Source organism: Equus asinus, chromosome 1 (assembly GCF_041296235.1).
Source record: "Equus asinus isolate D_3611 breed Donkey chromosome 1, EquAss-T2T_v2, whole genome shotgun sequence".
NCBI lineage: Eukaryota > Metazoa > Chordata > Mammalia > Perissodactyla > Equidae > Equus > Equus asinus.
In genome coordinates this window covers 135,584,178-135,609,617 of record NC_091790.1, presented here as the reverse complement: position 1 = coordinate 135,609,617, position 25,440 = coordinate 135,584,178, and the positions used below count along the sequence as shown (strand labels likewise).

The following is a 25,440-nucleotide window of genomic DNA, read 5'->3' as shown; positions in this document are numbered from 1 at the left end:
AGGAAAAAATTGTGTGAAAATTAAAATCAAGTTACAATCTTGTATTGGTATAAAACATATCAGCAAAGATGTCTGAAAAGGAGGATACTTCAGAAGAGCTGGAGGATATCACGAGTCAGTTTAGCAAAGAATCTAGATCCTGGTCAGTGGAGGAGCCTGGATTTACTAAAGAAACATCAAATTCGTTAACGGAAGCTTCTGACGGGAAACCTTCCAACCAGATTTGTGAAACACCTCCTAGGAAGGAAGCGCTGAGTATACATGATGATACATCAACGTCCTCCTCTGGAAGTAAGTCTAAGAGAAATGAAGAACAAAGGAAAACTCGTCAATTTTCTGAAACAATCCCTAGATATGACAGCTCACAGTCAAAAACTGAAATTTCACAAAGTCCATCATTATCAGTAACTGAGATGACTGCTGAATATCAGGCTTTCATTGACTCCCTATCTGATGAAACGTTAGGAAAAATTAGTCCACAAGTCTTTGAAGAAAATCAAAAAGGACTTGGCTCAGAGTCAGGTAATTTTACAGTTAACCTCAAGGCCAAGGGTTTACAAGAATTTCCTAAGGACATTTTAAAAACCAAATATGTAAAATATCTATATTTAGACAAGAACCAAATCAAAAGTTTTAAAGGGGCAGACTCAAGTGATCTGCTAGGACTTGAAATTTTATCCTTGCAAGAAAATGGGTTCTCATCACTTCCATCTGAAATCCAATTGCTTCATAATTTAAGGATATTAAATGTCAGTCACAACCAAATATCTCATATACCTAAAGAAATATTACAGCTAGGGAATATCAGGCAACTCTTTTTAAATAATAATTATATTGAGAATTTTCCTTCTGACTTGGAAAGTCTTGGAAACGTGGAAATTTTAAGTTTGGCTAAAAATAAGTTAAGACATATACCAGATTCTCTGTCTAGTTTGAAAAACTTGAGTGTTCTCAATCTGGGGTATAATCAGTTAACGATATTTCCTAAAGCTCTGTGCTTCCTCCCAAAGTTAATTTCACTAAACCTTACTGGAAACCTGATAAGTAGCTTGCCAAAAGAAATTAGGGAGCTTAAAAATTTAGAAAAACTTTTACTGGATCACAATAAACTAACCTTTTTGGCTGTGGAAATATTTCAATTGCTCAAAATGAAAGAACTTCAATTGACTGACAATAAATTGGAAGTTATTTCACACAAAATTGAGAATTTTAGGGAACTTAGGATTCTAATACTTGATAAAAATGTATTGAAAGAATTACCAGAGAAAATTTCCCACTGTGTCATGTTGGAATGCCTTAGTCTTAGCGATAATAACTTAACAGAACTTCCTAAGAACATCCACAAGCTTAAAAATTTAAGAAAACTCCATGTAAACAGAAATAATAGAGTGAGAATACCTGATGACATCTCACATCTTAATAATATGGTCAGTCTAGAATTTTCAGGAAATATACTCACAGATGTTCCCATTGAAATAAAAAACTGCAGGAAAATAACTAAAGTTGAATTGAGTTATAATAAAATGATGTATTTTCCGGTAGGTTTGTGTGCTTTAGATTCTCTTCATTATTTAAGTTTTAATGGAAATTATATTTCAGAAATACCTGTGGATATATCTTTCAGTAAACAACTGCTTCATTTAGAGTTTAATGAAAACAAACTCCTCATATTTTCTGAACACTTGTGTTCTCTTATTAATCTTAAATACCTGGATCTTGGTAAAAACCATATAAGGAAAATTCCACCATCTATTTCCAATATGGTGTCACTCTGTGTTCTTATTTTATGCTGTAATAAGTTTGAAACTTTCCCTGTAGAAGCATGTACTTTAGAAAATTTGCAAGTACTTGATCTTTCAGAAAACCAAATACAGAAAATACCTTCAGAGATCTGTAACTTAAAAGGAATCCAGAAATTAAACATCTCAAGCAATCAGTTTATATATTTTCCTATTGAACTATGCCAACTTAAATCCCTGGAGGAGCTGAATATAAGTCAGACTAATGGGAGAAAGGTAAGAGGCTGATATTTTGGGCTTTGGGGGGAAAATGGGACTGGAGGGGATCAAAATCTAAGCTGCATTGTATATGTGTGGGTGTTTTAAATTTAGCTGAAATATTTTATTTTTTAGAGCATTGTCTTTTTTTTAATTGCAAATATTGCTTACAAATACACTTCTAAATACAAAAGATTTATAGGAAACTATTTCATTAAAATGAAATGCCAAGTAATTAAAGCTGACAATTTTATAGTTTTATTTTTATTTCAATTTAATTGTAAAAGGAGTTTTAAATTAGGGATGTATATAAACACATTATTGAAAATTTGGAAAATTGAGAAAAAAAGTTTAAAAAAATCATTCCACAAGAATACTATTGTAATATAACTACTGATATTATGTTGATACAACTTACTTTTAGTCTCTTTTTTCAATGTGTATATTTTATAAGTAATTATAAAAAGACTGTACAATTTTATTTCTTCTATTTTCATTTAATGTATCATAAGCATTTCCCCACGATAATCTTCCCAATAACTGTTGTAATCAATGCATGATTTATGTAACTAATCCTGTGATATTAAGCATTTAAGAATGTTGTAATTTTTCATCATCATAAATAATGCTGTGACGAACTTCTTCATAAATACAGCCTTTTTCATATTTTACTAATTCCTTTGGGAATTTTCCCTAAAGAATTGCTGTATCAATGGCAGTAAACATTCTTCTAGGTTAGCCTTTCATTTTACCCAAATTCTAAGGGTGAATTTTATGAAAATGCTTTTAAAAAATCAAAACATTTCTATTAATAAAAAGTACACAGCTATTATCTGGCTATCTATAATTTGACCATCACAGTCAAATTAAAGTCCTTTGATAGAGGCTGGACTATTATCTAGAGCAAGATTTCCCAAAATCTGTTTCTAAAAACACTAGTTCCGTGCGCTGCTCCTCAATAAGTAAATAAATGAATAAAGGGGAGGGGGGTTCCTGTGATCAAACAGCTTTGAGAAGCACTAATGTTATTATATTAAAAGCTCTGAAGAGTCCTGCACTAAAGAAACTCATTTGTCTCTATTTAACCCAAATTTCCCAAACTTATTTGACCTTTTTTAACCTAACACCTGCCATACAATACATTTCCAGAAAGGCTACTCCAGGGAATACTTGCTTAAGTAGATGCAATGAATAATGATGCTTGTGTTTTAAAAGTTATTCTTGTACTAAAAGAATATAGTACAAGTAAAGTACGATACACTTTTTAGTTCTGCCTTATAATCAACTAATTTCTTGGCTGATTTATAATCCTCCCACTTTCTCATCCTGTATCTAACTGTGGAAGTCTACAAAATTGTGTCCTTAATTTTCTCTTTTCTATTAATTCCTTCCTAGACCTCCCCACACCATGCACATGACCCTCAAATCTATACAACTGGAGCTGATTTCTCACCAGTGCTCTAGTCCCATAGTTCCCAATTTCCCTGGAAATTCCCTGTTCTTCTGCTCTGTTGTTTCAAACTCAACATAACTTCAAAATCAAATTCATCTTTCTTTCTAGTGTAACTCCCTTCAAAACTTCTCCATTTCTTTTCATCATGCCACTTTCTTCAGAACTGCAAATTTAGAAATCATGGAATCGTCTTTGATTGTTCCTTTCCCATCACTACTTATATTGACTCTTATGCCAAAATTATCTCATTTTTCCTCTGACAAAGTTCTTGGCTCATCTCCCTGATTTTCCAGTGTCACTGTCTCCATCCCGGTCCATGATCATTGCTCACTTCATGCCTAGCCTACTCAAGGAGCCTCCTGACTACTCTCTCGGAGTCAGTCTCCTCCCTCTTATGAGAACTTGTCGAAACTGTCAGACTTCATCCCAGAGGACTGTTCTAAGCAATCCAGATTGCATATTTATTGCCTTCTCACGGTGGGGGGTCGCCGAAGGCACCAGTGCACATCATTACCACCTTACATCATTTTCCATATGGAAACTTACAAGAACTCCTGTCAAAAAGAATATCCTATATGATTTGATAACCCCTTTGAGGTGGAGGTGAGATGCCCAAAGGATTAATTTATAGAACAGCAGATGGCCAGTAGACAGTCATCTGAAGAGGATGAGTCAGGTTAATCACAGGGCTTTTACTTTGCTACGTGAAGGATGCTCAACGGGAATCTCCCTCCATAGTAGCTTTATCATCACACAGTTTCTCAGGCACTTCTTCTAATAAATTTGAGCAAGTAGTTAAAGAATATTTATTTGAAAGAATGTCAAATTACGGACCTGCCCACCTGTCTTGATCTGACTCCTACTTCACAGGCCCAGCTCTGAAGTCTTGCCATAGGCCTGATTCCATGATCCTTCTTCAAACACATCTCTCTTTGCTTCCTATCCCCTCTCTTTACTGGTCAGCTTCTCACTGGCCACTTTTATGCGTATTTGTCTTGCCTTAAGTGTTCTGTAACTTCTATCCAATCCTATTCATTCTTAACAGGCCGTTTGAGTCTCACCTGCTACACGAAGCTTTCCTTTAGTTCTCTGATTTGTACTGATATACAGTCTCTAAACTTCCATATATCATTATTGTACTCTTTATTTTGGTACTGGATTGCCGATTGCTTAATGCTGTTTCCTGATTATTATGTGTGCATTTTGTTCCTTGAACTAAGTTTTAATTTCCTTGAAGTTAGAGACTATCTCTTATGCTTCTTTTATATCTGGAAGATCACTGAGCACAATATCCAGTATTCACCTTGTTGTTTGGTTATTTCTGAGGAGCCCATATTCACAATTCTTTCGTTCAGGGCTGGCCCAGTGGCACAGCAGTTAGGTTTGCATGTTCTGCTTCGGTTCGCCAGTTCGGATCCCAGGTGCGGACATGGCACCTCTTGGCAAGCCATGCTGTGGTAGGCGTCCCACATATAAACGAGAGGAAGATGGGCACGGATGTTAGCTCAGGGCCAGTCTTCCTCAGCGAAAAAAGGAGGATTGGCAGCAGATGTTAGCTCAGGGCTAATCTTCCTCAAAAAAGATATACATATAAAGTAAGAGCAAAAAAAAATTCTTTTGTTCACTCACAGAACTTCTTTTACTTCAAAAGCCACGTGTAATGGCCTTATTTTCTTTGAATATGCATTTCTTCTTCCCTTAGTAGAGTATCTTAATTCCTGTTATTTTGGAATATTTTTTATACAGGAATTTTTATTTGAGGCTACATTGCTAAACTGAGTGAGTCTACTCTAAAGGGTTTTACTGAGCATTTACTCAAAATGCATTATGCTTTCAATGTATACTCAAAAAGTACAAACATATATCATATCATTTAAAAATCCAAGGAAGGGGCTGGCCAGCAGTATAGTGGTTAAGTTCGCATGCTCCACTTCAGTGGCCTGGGGTTCACGGGTTTGGATCGTGGGCACGACCTACACACCACTCATCAAGGCATGCTGTGGAGGCGTCCCACAGACAAAATAGAGGAAGATTGGCACAAATGTTAGCTCAGTGACAATTTTCCTCAAGCAAAAAGAGGAAGATTGGCAACAGATGTTAGCCCAGGGACACACTTCCTTACTAAAAAAAATAAATAAAAATCTAAGGAAAACACACAAAGGACTAATAAAAAGCAATGTTGATAAGAATAGGAATAAAGAGATCAAATGTGGGACAGAATAGTGGGGAAAGACTTCAGGGAGGAGAAGAAACCAAAGCAGGTCAGATTCAGGGAGGGAAGAAAGAAATAAGGTGGCAATAAACACGGAGTGTTGGGAGAGTGAGGAAAATGGGTTAGCAAGCCACAGGATTGAGTTGTAGCATTGATCAGACTGGGGAGGTAGTTGGATGCTGCACAATATGTTGTGGGTTTTAGCAAGGAAGGGAGTCACAAAGAATTCATGACATAGTGAAAATATCTCCTTTTTAAGACAAAAAAAAATCCCTCCTTCCATTTGGTTTTAGAAAAAGTTTTAGTCCCATAGAAATATTTATTAAAAATATAATTATTTAGGGGCTGGCCCGGTGGCCGAGTGGTTAAGTTCGCGCGCTCCGCTGCAGGTGGCCCAGTGTTTCGTTGGTTCGAATCCTGGGCGCGGACATGGCACTGCTCATCAGACCACGCTGAGGCAGCGTCCCACATGCCACAACTAGAAGGACCCACAACGAAGAATATACAACTATGTACTGGGGGGCTTTGGGGAGAAAAAGTAAAAAATAAAAAAAATCTTAAAAAAATATATATATAATTATTTAATCTTTTTCACAGCTAACAAGACTTCCAGAAGAGCTGTCTAATATGACTCAACTTAAAGGACTTGATATCTCAAATAATGCAGTCAGAGAGATTCCAAGAAATATAGGAGAATTGAGAAGTTTGGTTAGTTTAAATGCGTGCAACAATCAAATAAGTTATCTGCCGCCATCTTTTCTATATTTAAGTGATCTCCAGCAACTAGACTTGAGTGGTGAGTGTCAAGCATAATCAATAAGCATAATCAATAAGTAGAGTATTAGTGTCTATGTTGCAAATTTTGCTGAAAGGACAGAAAGGCAAACAGTCAGCATAATGTGTCAAGTGCCCATTGGCAGGAAATGGCCAGTGTAGGTACAGAAAGTGAGTGTGGAGCGTAAGGTCCAGCGCCTCCTCTGAAAGAGGTTATAATCCAGCTGGGGAACCTGAACGTATTTTCATTTCTTTTCCGCCTTCTCTGCTTATACCCAGTCATTCAGTATTTCTTCGCTTTCTGAACCCGACCTCATTCCTCCCTCTACACACACCTACCTACGCAACCTTAGTTAGCATTTTCTCTCTTTTCCCTTCTCTGCTGGCTTCCCTGACCCCACTCCTATGCTCTACAATACTCTAACACCTTACGGTCTTTTACAAAGCAAATCACTACAACAACAACAAAAGAAGTAGATCACTCATTCTAAAGATATCAGAAAAGATTTCCCAAAGCACAACAAACACTACAGTGGTATTTTTCTTAATAATTTTCATTATGAAATATTTCAAATTTACAGGATACAATTAACACCTATTTGCCTACTCCCAGATATAAGGAATGTTAACATTTTGTGATATTTACTTGAGATATTTTTGACTGTTAAGAAATAAAATAATAGATGGGCCAGCCCCAGTGGCCTAGTGGTTAAGTTTGGTGTGCTCCACTTTGGCGGCAGAATTTGGTTTCTGGACGTGGACCCACACTGCTCTGTTAGTGGGAATGCTGTGCTGGCAGCCCACATACTAAAAAAAATAGAGGAAGACTGGCATGGATGTTAGCTTAGGGTGAATCTTCCTCAGCAAAAAAAAAAAAAAAAAAAGAAAAGAAAAAAGAAAGAAAATAACAGAGCTGAAATTTCTTTTATACTTCTCCCCAAACTAGAAGTAACTACTGTACTGAAATTGGTGTATATCTTTTTTCCATCCATGTTTTCATACATATATACATATACTCACACGTACATACACATACATAACTCCCCATAAAAATGTAGTACTATTTTGAGTTTTTTAATTTTGTTAAATCTTATACTACATGGCATATAATTCACCATTCTGTAATTTGCTTTTTTCATTTGTCATATTTCTAAAATTAATCCATGCTAACTTATACATAGACCTCTTTCATTCATTTTAAATGCTGTATAATATTCACCGTTATAGTTAAACAATTAATCCAGTATCCTATTGATAGATAATTAGGTTGTTTCCAATTTGTTTACTACTATAAACGTCCTTATACAAGTTCCTGGTATATATCTGCTTGCTTCTTTAGTACATATAGCTATAAGTAGAATTGCTGGATCAGAAGGTATGTAGATCTTCAACATTACCAGATTTGGGCAAATTGATCTCCATAGTGGTTACACCAGCTAACCACAAGAACAGTTGAGTTTATGAAATTATATCTTTCAGCTGGAAGTAGCATTTATAACCAGAGCCCAGCACCTTCTTAAATTTAGAGAATTTCTAGGTTAAAAACAAAGTTCATCTTTCTCATACAATGGTACCAGTAATATAATAAAACATACAGTAATGTGTCAATACTTAGATACCATGCAACTGGCATTTGTCTCCTAAATCCCCAGAACCCCCAGTAAGTTGTCTGTGCAGGCACACATCAGTCATTTCATTAATTTTGCAAAAAGTTGCAATAACTCAGCCCTGCAATTGAATTTTTTGGCCCCACTTTTGTGTTATTGCAATGTTTTACTATATTTTAGGCAGGTTATCTATTTTGTCCAAGTGTTGGACATACTCCACTCACTTACTATTTGTGCATGAAAGAAATGAAGGCTGGGTGCCGGGCCAGTGGCCCAGTGGTTAAGTCCACATGCTTGGTTTCAGTGGCCCAGGGTTTTGCCTTTTCGGATCCTGGGTGCAGACATGGCACCACTCATCAAGCCATGATGAGGTGGCGTCCCACATGCCACAACTAGAAGGACCCACAACTAAAAATACACAACTATGCACCGGGGGGCTTTGGGGAGAAAAAGGAAAAATAAAAACTTTTAAAAAAAAAAAAGGAAAAGAAATGAAGGCTGACCAGAGCCTCCTGCTCCACTGGAGAACACAACTACCAGTTGGAAGAATTGTTCTCTGGAACATGGCCTTCTAGTACAGAATCCAGACAGAATGGGAAGATCATAGACTTTTCTGCAAGCTTAGCCAGTACTCTGTTAGTCCTCATCAGAATTAGAAAAACATATCAGTCAGGATCCAATCAGGAAACAGAAACCACACCTTAGTTAAAGACGAAATATAATATTCTTAACTACATCACTGAAAGGGTAAAAAGAGAATTTTAAGGTTATCACAAAGGTAGCAATTGCAGGAAGCAATAAAATGAAGAACTTGGAATTATTAAAACCTAGAAACTTGGAGGGGAGGACATGCAGGGGTGAGACTTTAGAGTCTGAGGGTGGAGCACCGCTTGGCTGGTGCTGGTTGCTCTGAGCGTGGGGTTGGGGTGCGTTGTGAGATAAAGCTACTCCTGCAAGCGTTGGGAAAACTGCAAACTGCATTCAGCGGTTGCTGCGGGAAGGCACTGCTGCTGGTGGGGTAAAAGAGTGTTGCAGGGCGACACTCAAGGAAAAACAGTCAAGAAGCCCACAGAGACGGGTTCGGAGCTAAGAGACAATTGCTAAACAATAGGCATGCCCACAGTCACCAGCTTCACTGCCAGATTTGAAGTTAGAAGAGCTAATTCGAGTCTCGTCATTTAATCTGTTTCCTCCATTCATAAAATGAAGCTAACAGAGTTGAATATGCATGTCATAGATTTGGATTGTGGACTGAATGAGACTTTGAAAGCTGGTAGCACACTGTGATAGCATTATTCAAACAAAAGACGTTTATATGGTCTTGTGAATTAACCCCCTCTGGCACTAACTGTAGTGAATTTAGGAAGATAACTCCTCTAAACCTGTTTTTTTTATCAGCAAGATAAGAAAGCTATAACTTCTGCTTGTTCATAGAGTTGTTGTGGGAATATAATTAGATAAAACTTATGAAAATATTTTGACAAATGTGAAGGATTATACCAGTGAAAGAGAGTTAGAGATTAATTCCTTTCTTTCCTCATGGCGTGGGCTTTGGAGTAGGACAGACCTTAGAACTCGCGCTCCATCATTCACTAGGAAGTTTTTTTTTATTAGTGTTAAGCTTCTGTTTCCTAATCTATAAGTGGAAATAATATCTCCTCTTTGGATTGTGAGGATTAAATGGTCAATCAGTAAGCAGAGAAACTGAAGTGGTGTAGGTTTTTAACAGCTGTTAGCACCTCTCCTCCATGGAACCAAAATACCAAATGAAAGGAAGGTAGGTTGACACGTAAGCTGCTTGTGGTTGTCCTCCGGGAGCAGGACAGTGCTCTTGCCTCTCAGTTCTCTGTACAGATCTGCATTGATAATGCCACTGTGCAGGATTTCATCATCTTTTACCTGTAAGACAACCAGTTATGCTGGTATAGTGGTATCTGCTGTTTACACCTGGCATCTGTTCCGATGGTCAGTGCCTGTGCTAAACCAGTTTTTAAATATGTTCATTATCACCACTGATTACATGGACTAATGTAACAGCCTCTGAAAGCATTCCCACCTATAGCCTTTCTCTCTTCCCTTTGTTATTGCCAGTATTTTAAAACATTTTTTGTTGAAGTATGGTAAACATACCAAAAAAGTACATATTGGGGCCAGCACAGTGGCACAGTTCTTAAGTTCTTGCACTCTGCTTCGGTAGCCCCGGGGTTTGCTGGTTCAGATTCCCAGCATGGACCTATGCACCACTTATCAAGCCACGCTGTGGCAGGCGTCCCACATATAAAGTAGAGGAAGATGAGCACAGATGTTAACTCAGGGCTAATCTTCCTCAAAAAAAAGTACATATTGCCTCAAAAAAATTAAAATTAAAAATAGAACTACCAAATTTTCCAGTAATTCTGGGTATTTATCCAAAGGAAACGAAAATAGTAACTATAAAAGATACATGCACCCCCATCGCAGTATTATTTATCTGTGTCCATCCATTGATATTTGGTATATCACCTCCATAGAAATGTGGTATATATAGATAATGAAATATAACTCAGCGATAAAAAAGAAGGAAATCTTGTCATTTTCAACAACATGAATGGACCTTGAGGGCATTATGTCAAGTGAAATAAGTCAGAGAGAGAAAGGCAATATCATATTATCTCATTTATATGTGGAATCTAAAAAAAAACCCTGAACCCATAGATACACAGAACAGATTAGTGGTTGCCAGAGATGAGGGGTGGGGCGCTTGTGAAATAAGTGAAGGGGATCAAAAGATACAAACTTCCACTTACAAAATAAATAAGTGCAGGGCCAGCCCCGTGGCCAAGCGGTTAAGTTTGCATGCTCCGTTTTGGCAGCCCAGGGTTTCCCTGGTTTGGATCCTGGGCGCAGATGTGGCACCACTCATCAGGCCACGCTGAGATGGCATCTCACATAGCAGAGCCAGAAGGACCTGCAACTAGAATATACAACTATGTACTGGGGAGCTTTGGGGAGAAGAAGAAGAGAAATAAATAAATAAGTAAATAAAAATAAAATAAAATAAATAAGTCCTGGGGATGTAATGTATAGCATGGTGACTATAGTTAATGACACTTTATTGTGTACTTGAAAGTTGCTAAGAGGATAGATCTTAAAAGTTCTCGTCACAAGAAAAAAAATTTGTAACTATATATGAGGATAGATGTTAAGATTTATTGTGATGATCATTTCACAATGTATACAAATATCAAATGATTACGTTGTACACCTGAAACTAATATATGTTAATTATATCTCAATTTTTTAAAGACTACATATTGTAGGTACACATGTCAATAAATTTTCACACACTCAACAAACCCATATTTCAGCACCTGAATCAAGAAAAAAGACATTCCCAGAAACCCCTTCTTGCTCTCTTCCAGTCACTTCTCTCTTCTCTCAACTAAGGGTAACCACTATCATGATTTCCAATAGTGTGCCTCAAATGAAATCATAAAGTATACGCTCTTTTGTGTCTGGCTTCTTTCGGCATTGTGTTTGTGAAATTCATTCATACTCTCCTGTGCAGTTGTAGACCACTCCCTTTCAACGCTGTGTGTAGTCCATTCTGTGAATGTCCCGTCTTTATTTATTTTGCTGTTGTTGGACATTTGGTAGGAAAGCAATTGTTCCCTTGTGGTCAGATAACAAACTGTGTGTGATTTCAATCCTTTTAAATTTATTGGGACTAGCTTTATGGCTCAGCATATAGGCTGCCTTGAAAAATATGCAATATACTCTTTAAGAAACTATTCTGCAAGTGTGGATACAGTGTTTTATGAGTATCATATCAGTCCAGGTGGTTGATAGTCTTGTTGGAATCTTCTGTCGTTACTGAGATATTGTTTTGTTATGTTAATTGCTTAGAGGGAAGTGTTTAAATCTACAACTAAAGTTGTGGAATTTTATATTTTTTGCTTTAATTGTCAAGTTTTTTCATGTTTTTTTAAGGGCTGTTATCAGAAAAACACATATATGATTATTATGACTTTCAATTCTAGTGAATTGATTTTTTTATCATATGAAATGCCCAAATGTTCCTCTTTATCTCTAGTAATAATCTTTATCTTGAAGGGTATTTTATCTAATATTAATATAGACTCCCCAGACTTCTTATGCTTACTGTTTGCATGGTATATCTTTAATATCAATTTGCTTTCAACATATCTGCTTCTTTATATTTATTTATTTATTTATTTTTTTGAGGAAGATTAGCCCTGAACTAACTACTGCCAATCCTCCTCTTTTTGCTGAGGAAAACTGGCCCTGAGCTAACAGCCATGCCCTTCTTCCTCTACTTTATACGTGGGACGTCTACCACAGCATGGCTTTTGCCAAGCTGTGCCATATCCTCACCCGGGATCCAAACCAGTGAACTCCGGTCCCTGAGAAGCACAATGTGCGAACTTAACTGCTGCGCCACCCAGACCGGGTCCCCTGGTTCTTTATATTTAAAGTACATCCCTCGTAGACAGCACCTATCTGTGTCTTTGTATTTAAAGCGCACCTCTTTTAGACAGCATACAGATGGGACTTGCTTTTTCATCCTTTATGACAATCTCTGCTTTTGAATTGGAGTGTTTAGTCAGTTAAAATTTAATGTAATTATTGGTATGCTTGAATTTAGATCAGCCACTTAACCCCTTATTTTCTGTTTCTACCCTCTGTTACTCCTTTTCTGTCTTCTTGTTGAATTGATTTTCTTTGGTTGCTTTCAAGATTTTCACTTTATGTTTAGTTTTCAGCAGTTTGACTATGCTGTACCTAGGTGTGTTTTTTTATTATAATTAAGGTGAAATTCACCACAACAAAGAATTAACAACTTTAATGTGAACAATTTGGTGACATTTAGCAGTTTAACAATGTAACACAATGTACCACTACTTTTGTCTAGTTCCAAACATTTCATCAACCCCAAGGGAAACCCTGTACCCATTAAACAGTTGCTCTCTGTTCTTCCTTTCCCTGGCAACCGCCAATCTGCATTGCATCTCTAAGGGAACTTGCCTGATTTTACGAATATTCCATGTAAATGGAATCATACAATATATGACTTTTTTGACTGGCTTCTTTCACTTATCAAAACGTTTTCAAGGTTCATCCACATTGTAGCTTGTATCAGTAGTTCATTCCTTTTATGACTGAATAATATGTATGTATATACTAAATTTGATTACCCATTCATCCTCTGTTGGACATTTGGACTGTTTTAACCTTTTGGGTATTGTGAATATTACTGCGATGAACATGTGTAAACATGTATTTATTTCAATACGTGTTTTCAATTCTTTTGGGTATATTCCTAGAGATGGAATTCCTGTCATATGATAATTCTATGTTTAACTTTTTAAGGAACTATCAAACCACTTTCCAAAGAGGCAAAATCATTTTACACTTCCACCAGCAATGTACAAGGATTGCAATTTCTCCATCTTCGTCAATATCTGTTTACATTTTTTTGGATTATAGTTATGGTAGTGGATGTGAAGTGGTATCTCATTGTGGTTTTGATTTGCATTTCCCTAATGGCTAATCATATTGAGAATCTTTTTAGCTGCTTCTTGGCCATTTGTGTATCTTTCTTTGGAGGAATACCTATTCAAGTCTTTTGCCAATTTTTAAATTTTTTTTTTATTGAATTGAAAGAATTCTTTATATATTCTGAATACTAGACCCTTATTAGATACGCTATTTACAATTATTTACTCCCATTCTATAGGTTGTCTTTTCATTTTCTTGATAATGTCCTTTGACATACAAAAGTTTTAAATTTTGAAGAAGTGCAATTATCTATTTTTCTCTTTTGTGGCTTGTGTTTTTGGTGTGTTGATGCAAATAATCCATAACCAATCTATAAATGAAAATTTGGGTGAGTTTATTCTGAGCCAAAACGTGAAGACCATAGCCCAGGGCCTTCCTTCCCAAAAGAAGGAAGGGCACCAAAGAAGTGGGGTGTACAGAGTGGTTATATACCCTCAAAGAGTATGTTTCACACGTGATTGAAATGTCCTATTTATAGTAGTCACGAGACTGCTCTGTCGGCACAGTGATTGATGGACACAGCAGGTAGTAGGTCTGCTGTCTTGGTGGACACAGCAGGGTGGCAGGTCTGTTGTCTCCAGCTGGGTGATCACAGGTGAGCGCAAAAATCAGTTCCCAGGCTAGGGAAAGATGCTTATCCTTAGGGAAATGCCAATGTTGGGGGAAGTTGCACCTTTATCTTAAGGGCATTTGTTCTTGCCATAGGAAATGCTTAAAGTGGATATATAATGCATGTTCAAGGGCCATGTCAGGCCCTTTTGGAAAAACAAAGTCAGGCCGAATTAGGTTTACATCAAATGGCTTCCTCATATACTCCAATATATCCTATTGTTTGCCATTTCTATTTGTCAGTTGTCATATTTAAGGATCCATTACCAAATCCAAGATCATTCAAATTTATGCCTATGTCTTCTTTTAAGAGATTTTGTAGTTTTATCTCATATTTAAATTGGTGACCCATTTTAAGTTAATTTTTATATATGATGTGAGGTAGGGGTCTACTTTCACTCTTTTGCATGTGAATTTCCAGTTGTTCTAGCATCATTTGTTGAAAAGATTATTATTTTCCCCTTTGAACGGTCTGAGCACCCTTGTTGAAAATTAATTGACCATAGGTATATGGATTTATTTCTGGAATCTCAATTCTATTCCACTGGTCTATGCTGTATATCAAACCTATGCCAGTCTCACCATTTTGATCATTGTAGCTTTGTAGTAATTTTTGAAACAAGAAAATATGAGTCTTCCAACTTTGTTTTTCTTTTTCAATATTGTTTTGGAAGTCTGGGCCCCCTTGCAATTCTATAAGAATTTAAGGATCTGGTTTTCCATTTCTGCAAAAACAGCCATTAGAATTATGATAAAGATTACATTGAATCTCTAAATTGTTTTGGGTAGTATTGCCAGAACAATATTGTTTTCCAATCCATGAACACAAGATGTCTTTCCATTTATTTATGTCTTTTAAATTTTTTTCAGGAGTGATTTATAGTTTTCAGTGTACAAGTCTTGAACTTCCTTGGTTAAGTTTATTCCTATATATTTTTTGATGCTATTGTAAATGGAATTGTTTTCTTAATTTCATTTTCAGATTGTTCATTGATGGTATATAGAAACACAAATAATTTTTGTGTGTTGGTCTTGTATCCTACAACTTTGCTGGATTTGATTATTAGCTCTACTAGTTTTTTGTTGATTCTTTGGGGTTTTCTATGTATAGGATTATGTCGTCGGTGAATAGAGATAGTTTTACATCTTCTTTTCCACTCTGGATGCCTTTTATTTCTTTTTCTTGTCTAATGGGATGGCCAGAACTACCAGCCTAATTTTGAATAGCAGTGGTAAAAGTGGGCATCTTTGTCTTAGGGGAGTATTAGGGAGAATTTTAGGGGGAAAGCTTTCAGTCTTTCACCTTTGAGTATGATGTTACCTGTGGGTTACTCATAAATGCCCTTTATCATGTTGAGGAAATTCCCTTCTATTTCTAGTTTGTTGAGTTTGGGTTTTTTTAATCATGAAAAGGTGTTGAATTTTGTCACATAGCTTTTCTGCATCAATTGAGATAATCAAAGTTCCCCTCCCCCTTTTTTTCCTCTTAATGTCATATATTATATTAATTGATTTTCTTATACTAAACCACTCTTGCATTCCAACATAAATCCCACCTGGTCATGGTGTATAATCCTCTTAATATTTTGTTGGATTCGTTTTGCTAGTATTTTGCTGAGGATTTGTTCATAGAGGATATTGGTCTGTAGTTTTCTCTTGTAGTGTTTTTTTCTGGCTTTGGTATCAGGATAATGCTGGCCTCATAAAATGAGTTAAGAAGTGTTCCATCCTCTTCAATTTTTTGGAAAAGTTTGAGAAAGATTGGTATTAGTTCTTCTTTAAATGTTTAGTAGATATCACCAGTGAAGCCATCAGGTCCAGGGCTTTTCTTTGTGGGAGATATTTGATCACTGATTCAATCTCCTTACTAGTTATAGGTCTATTCAGGTTTTCTATTTCTCTGTGATTTAGTTTGGTAGGTTTTGTGTTTCTAGAAATTTGTCTGTTTCATCTAAGCTATCCACTATATGGGCATATTATCTTTTTATTTCTGTAGAATCAGTGGTAATGTTCCCATTTTCATTTTTGATTTTAGCAATTTGAGTCTTGTCTCTTTTTTTCATAGTCCATTTAGCTAGAGTCTTATCAGTTTTGTTGATCTTTTCAAAGAACCAACTTTTGGTTTTGTTATTCTATTGTTTTTCTATTCTCAATTTCATTTATATCTGCCCTATTCTTTATTATTTCCTCCTTCTGATAGCTTTAGCTTTAGTTTTCTTATCTTTTTCATTTATGTGTAAAGTTATTGATTTATTTCTTCTTTTTTAGTGTTGGTATTTCCGGCTATAAATTTCTTTCTAAGCACTGCTTTTGCTGCATCCATAATTGTGGTATATTGTGTTTTCCTTTTCATTCATCTCTTCACATTTTCTAATTTCCCTTTTAATTCCAAATTTGACATACTGGTTGTTTAGAAGTGTGTTGTTTAAATTTGTAAAATTTCCAGTTTTCCTTCAGTTATTTTTGCTAGTTTTATTCCATTGTGGTCAGAGAAGACATATTGTATGATTTCAATCAATTTTACTATATTGAGACTTGTTTTGTGTCCTGATATATGGTCTATCCTGGAGAATGTTCCATGTGCACTTGAGAAGGATGCGTATTCTGCTATTGTTGGTTGAAATGTTCTATGTATGACTGTTAGGTCTAGTTGCTTTACAGTGTTGTTCAAATCCTCTATTTCCTTACTGACCTTTTGTCTGAATGTTCCATCCATTATTGAAAGTGAGGTATTGAAGTTCCCAACTATTATTGTAGAACTGCCTATTACTCCTTTTAGTTCTGTCAATATTTGCCTCATATGTTTTGGGGCTCTGTTGTTTGTTGTGTATGTTTATAATTGTTATATCTTCTTAATGTATGGATCCTTTTATCAATATATACTGTCCTCCTTGTTCTTTGTAACAGTTTTTGACTTAAAGACTATGTTGTCTGATATTAGTATAACCAACCCAGCTCCCTTTTGGTTAGTATTTGCATGGATATCTTTTTCCATCCTCCAATTCCTAGAGCCATTAAAGAAAAGAAAATACTACTTTCCCAGTCTTTCCAGCTCAGCTCTAAGCTGGGGCATTTCAATACTGAGCCAGGCCACCTACAGCTCTGCCTTAGTCTTCCTCTGCTGCTTGTGTGGAGCCCAGAGATCCACCACAGGTGCAAGCCTAGGATTCTCTCAGTTCTCTTCTGAGCATGCATCTAATCCTGGGCATGCCTGCTGTATTCCATTTTCCCCAGAATACACCCTGGCTCTTCTCAGCTCTTATTCTCCCAAGAAACTTACTCCTCAACTGCCTCTTTCCTGGGCTTTTGGATCTGTTTGCTGCTTGCCCTGTCTGCTGTCCCTTGCTCCAACTGGGTATGAACAGTCTGTGTCTTTAAATCTTATAACAACTGCCACTGGGAAAGCAGCTTCAACCTGAGTGGGGGGAACAAAACAAAGGTCAGCATCTGTGTCAGTCCCTCAGGAAAACACCAGAGAGGTCAAAATGCAAAACCACAATATTTTAAGGACAAGCTTCATATTAGCTCTCTGGCACCAGCAAGTTGTACCAGAAATGTGGGCTGCCATGCCAGGAAATGGAGGATGGAAAAGAGATGAGTGGAAAAGCCACCATGCTCTCTTACCAAATTTCTGCTGCCTTTTTCTTCCAGTGGGCAGTATTCTGGTTATTGTAAGATTTGGATTGAATTCCAAAATTCTGAAAAAGCTGATTCTATCAGTCTTTTCTAGCTTATGATTGTTTCAGTGGAGGGGCTGATTCTTCGAAAGCCCTACTGTGAATTTTCTGTGACATCCATCCTATGTGTGGTTTTTTGTGTATTTATACTGCTTGGATTTCACTGAGCTTCTTGTCTGTGTATTCATGTATTTTACCAATTTGGGAGATTTTTCAACCATTACTTCTTCAAATATGTTTTTCTGCCTTGTATTCTCTCTCTTCTCGGGAGACTTCAATTACCTTTTCATATTGTCCTACAAATCCGTAAAGGGGTGTGTGTGTGTGTGTGTGTATAAAGCTTTAGGGCTCTTGTATTGATCTGTCTTCAAGTTCACTGACTTGTCTATCACCTCTATTCTGCTGTTAAGTTCATACAATTAATTTTTTATTTCAGTTATTGTATTTTTCAGTTCTAGAATTCCCATTTATTTCTTTTTTTATAGTTTATATTTCTCCCCAAGATTTCCTATTTTTTCATCCGTTATGAGCATATCTTTCTTCATGTTCTTGAGCATAGTTAGATTAGCTGCTTTAAAATTCTAGTATGTTACCTACAACATTTGAGTAATTTTTCTCTTGGCAGTGAGCAACATTTTGTTTTTTCTGTTTTGAATCCTGGATGTTTTGAATCTTTTATAATCTATTCTATTTCCCTCCAAAGAATGTTGATATTTGTTGTTGCTTCATCAGGCACTTAAATTGGCTAGACTAAAAATACAAACTCTTTTCTTGCGGTTGGCACCTCCTTATAGCTCAGTTCAGTACTTTTAGCCATTAGCTGTTATATTAGTTACCTATCGTGTGATTAATTTCCACAAAATTTAGCTTCTTAAATAAACAAACATTTATTTCACACAGTTTCTGAGGGTCGGGAACCCAGGAGGGGTTTAGCTGATTTGTTCTATCTCAGAGTCTTGTATGAGCTGGAAGCCAACCTGTCAGCTGGGGCTGCAGTTAGGTTTGACTGCATCTGGAGGATTTACTTCAAAGCTTACTTATATGGCTGGTAGCAGCAGGCTATTGCCATATGAGCCTGTTCATGACATGGCAACTTGTTTTCCCCAGAGCTAGTGATGCCAGAGAGTGAGAGAGAGAATATGCCCAAGACAGAGGCAGCAGTGTCTTTAAACTTAATCTTGTGATAATGAGGGAAGCTATATCTAGGGGCTGTGGGTATACGTGGAATCTTTGTACCTTCCACTAATTTTGCTGTGAACCTAAAAAACTTAAAAAAATCCAAAGCTACTAAAACAAAACACATCTTAGAAGTGACATACCATCACTTCTCCTTTATTCTATTGATTATACAGACCAATCCTGGTATAATGTGGGAGAGGACTACACAAGGTGGTGAGTAACAGGAGGTGGGCATCATTGGGGACTGATAGATAGAGGAAATCTATTAAAGGAACTGAATTTGTAGTTAATGGCTTCCACACAAAGGAAACTGCAGGCCCAGATGACTTCATTGGTGAATAATATCAAGTATTTAAAGAAGAAACAATGCCAATTTAAAAAGTCCTCTTTCATAAGACTGAGGATAAAACACTTCTGGACTCATTCTATGAGGTCAGCATTACCTTGATAGTCTAATGAGACATAGACATTACTAGAAAAGACACAAATCAATATCCTGCATGAACATTGATGCAAAATTCCTTAACAAAATTGAACCAAATCAAATCCAGCAATATAAAAAATGATAGTATATCATGACCAACTGGGATTTATCCTGGAAATGCAAGTTTGGGTTAACATTAAAAAACTAACCAATGTAATTCACCATATGAATAGATGGGAAAAAACCCATATGAACATCTTACTAGATGTATAAAAAGCAAAAAGCCTGTGACAAAGTACAGTGTCCATTCATAATTTTTAAAAGAAAACAACAATAACAAAAAGAAACCTGTCAGCAAACAAGGAATAGAGGGAACTTTCTCAACCTGATAAAAGGCATCTGCAAAACCCTACAGCTAATATCACGCTCAATGGTAAAGGATTAAAGTCTTTCCCACTGTGATTAGGAATAAAGCAAGGCTGTCCTTTCTCACTCTTTCTCTTCAAGATTGTACTGGAAGTCCTAAGTAGTACAACAAGGAAAGAAAAAGAAATTAAAAGTATTCAGATTGGAAAAGAAGAAGAAAAAAATTGTCTCTGATCACAGAGACAGATCGTCTAGGTAGAAAATCCCAGAAAACCTACTGGAACTAATAAGTGAGTTTAGCAAGGTTGCCATTTATGTGGTTAATATTGTATTTCTAGTAATTGTGTACTAGTAATGAATGATTGAGAATTGAATATTTTTAAAAGTAACACTTAAAATAACACCAAAACCCAAAACAGGTATAAATCTAGCAAAGTATATGTAAGCTCTATATGCTGAAAATTACAAACATGGATAAAATGACGCAAATAAGACCTAAATAAGTGGAGAGATATATTGTGTTCATAAACTGGAAGACTCAATATTGTTAATATACCAGTTCTCCCCAACTTATCTCTAAATTCAACTCAATTCAAAGTTCAACTCAAGGTTCCTTTATTTATGGCTATAAATAATATAACTATAAATATATAAATATATAAAGGCAATATATATATAAATATATAAAGGCAAACTTCAGGTCAGTTCCTCTCTAAATGATTACAAATTCTTACTTTGTCAGTTACCATGGTTTTACTTTTTATGTCAGGTTTTTAGTGGATTAAAGTGGTTTTGAAAAAATTATGTTTAAGGAAGTGGAGCTTAATCCCCACTCCTTGGGGGTAGACTAGACTTAGTAACTCAGTTCCAAAGAATAGAAAGTATGGAAAGGAAAAAATCAAAGCATTATACTGGAGAAACCTGGCAGATACTATTTTAGCCAAGGGATCAAGTTTAACATCACTAGTGATGTGGGTGTCGGTTACCCCTGATGTGAGGTGATAAGAACACTTCACCTCTGTGGTTTTCTTCCCAAAACCCCATAACCCTTGTCTAATCATGAAAAACGATATCAGATAAACTCAAATCAAGGAATATTCTACAAAATACTTAACCAGTACTACTCAAAACCATCAAGATCTTGGAGAGGATGTGGAGAGAAGGGAACCCTCATACACTGCTGGTGGGAGTGCAAACTGGTGCAGCCACTGTAGAAAACAGTGTGGAGTTTCCTCAGAAAATTAAGAATAGATCTACCATATAATCTGGATATTCCACTGCTGGGTATTTATCCAAAGAACTTGAAGACACAAATGCATAAAGATACAAGCATCCCTGTGTTCATCACAGCATTATTCACAATAACCAAGACTTGGAAGCAACCTAGATGCCCATCAAGGGACCAATGGATAAAGAACATGTGGTATATAGACACAATGGAATACTACTCAGCCATAAGAAATTATGAAATCTGGCCATTTGTGACAACATGGATGGCCCTTGAGGGTATTATGCTAAGTGAAATAAGTCAGAAGGAGAAAGTCACATGCTATATGATCTCACTCATAAGTAGAAGATAAAAACAACAAACAAACACGTAGCAACAGGGATTGGATTAGTGCTTACCAGAGGGGAAGGGAGGAGGGAGGAAGTGGAAAGGGGTGATTAGGCACAGTTTGTGGTGATGGATTGCAATTAGTCTTTGGGTGGTGAACATGATGTAATCTACACAGAATTCAAAATATATTACAATGTACACCTGAAAGTTATACAGTGTTATAAACCAATGTTACTACAATTAAAAAATTCATTCATTAAAAAAAGTCAAGATCATGAAAAACAAGGAAAGACTAAGAAACTGTCATAGACCAGGGGAGACTAAGAAGACATAACTGGATGCAGTATGCTATCCTGGAATGAACTCTGGAACAGAGAAAGGACACATCGAAAAACTAACGAAATCCAAAAATGTCCAAAGTTTATTTAATAGTAATGTACCGATGTTAGTTTCTCAGATTTGACAAATGTAATATGATAACCTGAGAGATAACATTAGGGGAAACTAAAACTGGATGAGGAGTATACAGGGACTCTCTACAGTTTCTGCAACTTTTCTGTAAATCTGAGATTATTCCAAATAAAAAGTTTATTTTAAAAATTGCCATCACACCTACTCTGTAAAAGTCCTTTCCTGTATTACAAGAGGAAGGCCTCCTATCTCATTTGCCATCCTCTAAGAGAGAAAGGAACCACCACTCTGTTTATGTACTTCTTCCTTTTCACTCCTAGCAAGTGGACAACAGTAAAAACTTATGATTTGCCTGCACTGTGAGGATCCTCTAGTACTTTGCCAGTGAGACACAGTAGATGCCCCGTACATAGTTGTCATTTGTCTCCATCGTTTTCTTTTACAGAAAGGTATAATTCAATTATACTTTTTATTCTACTAGGAAATAATCTGACAGCTCTGCCTACTGGTATCTACAAGCTTTTTTCACTAAAGGAGATAAATTTTGATGGTAACCCTTTGCTGAGACCTCCAATGGAAATCTGTAAAGGAAGACAATTGTATACTATTGCACGCTATCTACAGAGAGCAGATGAAAGAGATGGTAGGTGATGAGTGACTGATTGACTAGCTAGTGATTTACAACTACATGACAGACTATCACCTGTACATTAAATGATAGTTTGCTTTAATTAGAGGCTTTCAATCTGGCAGAGACATTAAAATATTTATCATCTTCCCTTTTCTGAAGGTTAGGAGTTTATTTCGTTGATTCAGATTATTTAATCTGTGTCCATACAAATTGAACCTTTGAAAACAGGCAAATCCAACTGGAGGGATGAATTGCTGCATACCTATTGTCCTCAATGCCCTTCATTAGGCTTTTCATCATGGTTATGGCCAGACTCAGAGAATCCACACACAGATGTTTTCATCAGTTTTGATCTGTTGTTCCAGAAGTCATATTTGGCTTTGAAGGAAGCCATGGATCCTTTCCATTGATGCCAGTCGGTTTTTGGCTCACTCTGATCACCTGTCTGCAATCCTTGGACAGTCTTCATTCCTTCTGTCCTTAAGCACTCCGTTGGTTGTCCCGGATTATTTCAGAGAGCAGGTCCATTTTCTCTAAATGTCCTTCCACTGGACCGGATGGAGACTGGTTTCTCCAAGCCTGTGGGAGGGAAGTTTCACTACCCAATTTTTTCCCCGGGACTGGGTTCTCAATAAGCTTTTTCCTGGGATTCTGATTTTGCCATTTGTTGTCAATCCTCAGAGTGGATCCAGATTTTGGTCCTCCAGTTTAATGCAGTATTTAAGAAGTATTAAATCAATTTAATAAGTATTTATCCAAATTTGGGGAAAAGGAATGCACAAATATGTCCCCTAAAATCTTTCTGTCATGTACCCTGTCCATGTAATAGAACTTACATCATTATAATCTCATAATCTAGGGAGATGGTCACTAATACAGCCCTCTGTAATCCATAATATTATACATCCATATGTGTGGCTACCATTCAGAATCTTTTGCAAGACTCGGGTCTCTTTGATGGAAGGAACCTGAGAGATAAAATTAAAAGTCACAGTAGCTGTTTTCTCTAACTTGCTGTGCAAGTTGGTTCTGCTAATTATTATCATAAAAAAGAGATACTTTGTGATAATTTTACTTCTATAAAATGAAGTTTTTAGGGGTTTCCAAGGATCCAGAAAGTATTCCTATTAGGTAACAGTACTTTAGAGAAGGGCTGTAAAGTTACATGATTGAACCTCCTTGCTAAAATTCAAGTTCCTCAGGAAGGAGGATTCATGTGGTTCTAGCCTCTATGGGGAAAGTATAATGAGCAATGGCAACAGATCAAAGTCAGCAAAAACAAGAGAACCCTAGCCATTTATCTCTTTGTGCAAAAGGGGTCTTCATACTGCAGGCTTGGCAACCAGAGAGACTAAAGAGGAAGTCATCATGGAAGATATATTTATTCTGCAATTAATGAAGAACATGGGGTCACTTTCTTAAAATTTTACTTAGGAGGTTGGATTTTTAGTTATGTCATCAGCATACAATCTAGCCTGAGGGATTAATGGTATGAATAAGGTAAAAAAAAAAAAAGAGAGAGAGAGAAAGCATAGAACACATTTGAGATGATTACAAAGGGGTGGGAGATCGCTAGTTCTTGGAAATTCCCAAAGTACCCTGGTCAACAAAAAAATGGATTTAGTTCAAATTGCTAGAAGCTTTTATTTTAAACTAAAAACTTTCTACTTATATCTAAGCCAACAATCATTAAAGAGATTTGAACATAAAATATGCATATATTCACCATATTTATTGTAGATATGAACTTGGTTTCTCAAGTTAAGGAAGCATATTGAAAAGCCAGAGTTGACGGAAGGAGTTAAATTCGTTTCAAATCCTAAAAGAATTAAAGAAAGGGCTTAAAAATCACTTCAAAGTTGCTTATATAATGTCCTTAAATAGCCATTTTATGTTTTAGGGTTATTCAGATTTTAGAAGAACAGAACAAATGGCTCAAATTTCAGTTTGTATATTAGGTCTGCATTTTACTTTTCAATTTTACTTGACATATACATTTGATAGGAGCACAGAAGTAAGAAACCTAGACATAATATTAACTCAAAATAGAGAATGTTTTCAAAAGAGATGGCCTAAATTTTCATTTATGTTCAAATGTAGAGAAAATCTTAGAGAAGATCTTCAAGATAGTTGCCAAGAACATCACTGAAACAAATTTTGAATTTTTGTGTCAAAAATTAAATCTGGCAATCTCAGAAACTGATATGTCTACAAAGAGGTATGTATGAATGACAATATATGGTATAAGCTTGTTCTCATGTTCTGATTTATATCATATTGATATGTCGTTTGGAAACATTCACATTAACATAAACTCTAATTTGTTTTGAGGACAGACTGGTTGGCTTTAAATCCCAATTAGTTTTGTGACCTTGGATAAGTCCCTTAACTTTTCTGTGCCTCAGTTTCTTCACAGGTAAAATGGATATACTTACCTACGAGAGTTGTCATGAGATCAAGTTCTAAAGCATGCAGTACTATAGCCATAATGTACTGGTTCATAGTAAATACTCTGCAATTGTTGTTTTGAGGTCTTGAGTAAATCTCTCTTAGAATTGAATAGTAAATGAATTGTTGATTTTCTACAAGGAAACAAGGGATGGCATGGTGCTAACATTCACTTTCTATGTGCCAAGCTCTGTGCTAAATTTTCACATGGATGATCTTCACCGATTAATTTAATCCTCACTTCAATCTGGTAAATAGGTTTGAAAACATTGATATACAATATTTAAGTAGTTTAAAACAATGTTCTTAACTGGTAACTAAAATTATTATTATTTTTCAATTTTTCAGCACTGTTTCATTAAGTGAGAGAGTCCACCAAGCACTCGATAGGTGGAAAATGGAAAGTAACGACTTGTCACTAACGACTGCTGCTTTAAGAGATCAACTAACTCGGGCGCTAACGATAATAGGAGCATATGAGATTATAGACAAAATAACAGCTTTAAAACTTTTTACATGTGCAATTAAATTCTGA

General features: G+C 36.2%; 1 protein-coding gene across 1 annotated transcript; it reads left to right on the top strand.

Moving 5' to 3' along the window:
- On the top strand, positions 1–25,440 carry LRRD1 (leucine rich repeats and death domain containing 1). The gene is made up of 5 exons (XM_014842965.3): positions 1–2,015; positions 6,260–6,458; positions 22,308–22,469; positions 24,558–24,675; positions 25,254–25,440. The coding sequence occupies exons 1-5, from the start codon at positions 69–71 to the stop codon at positions 25,438–25,440; spliced, it is 2,613 nt and encodes an 870-aa protein (XP_014698451.1). The 5' UTR covers positions 1–68.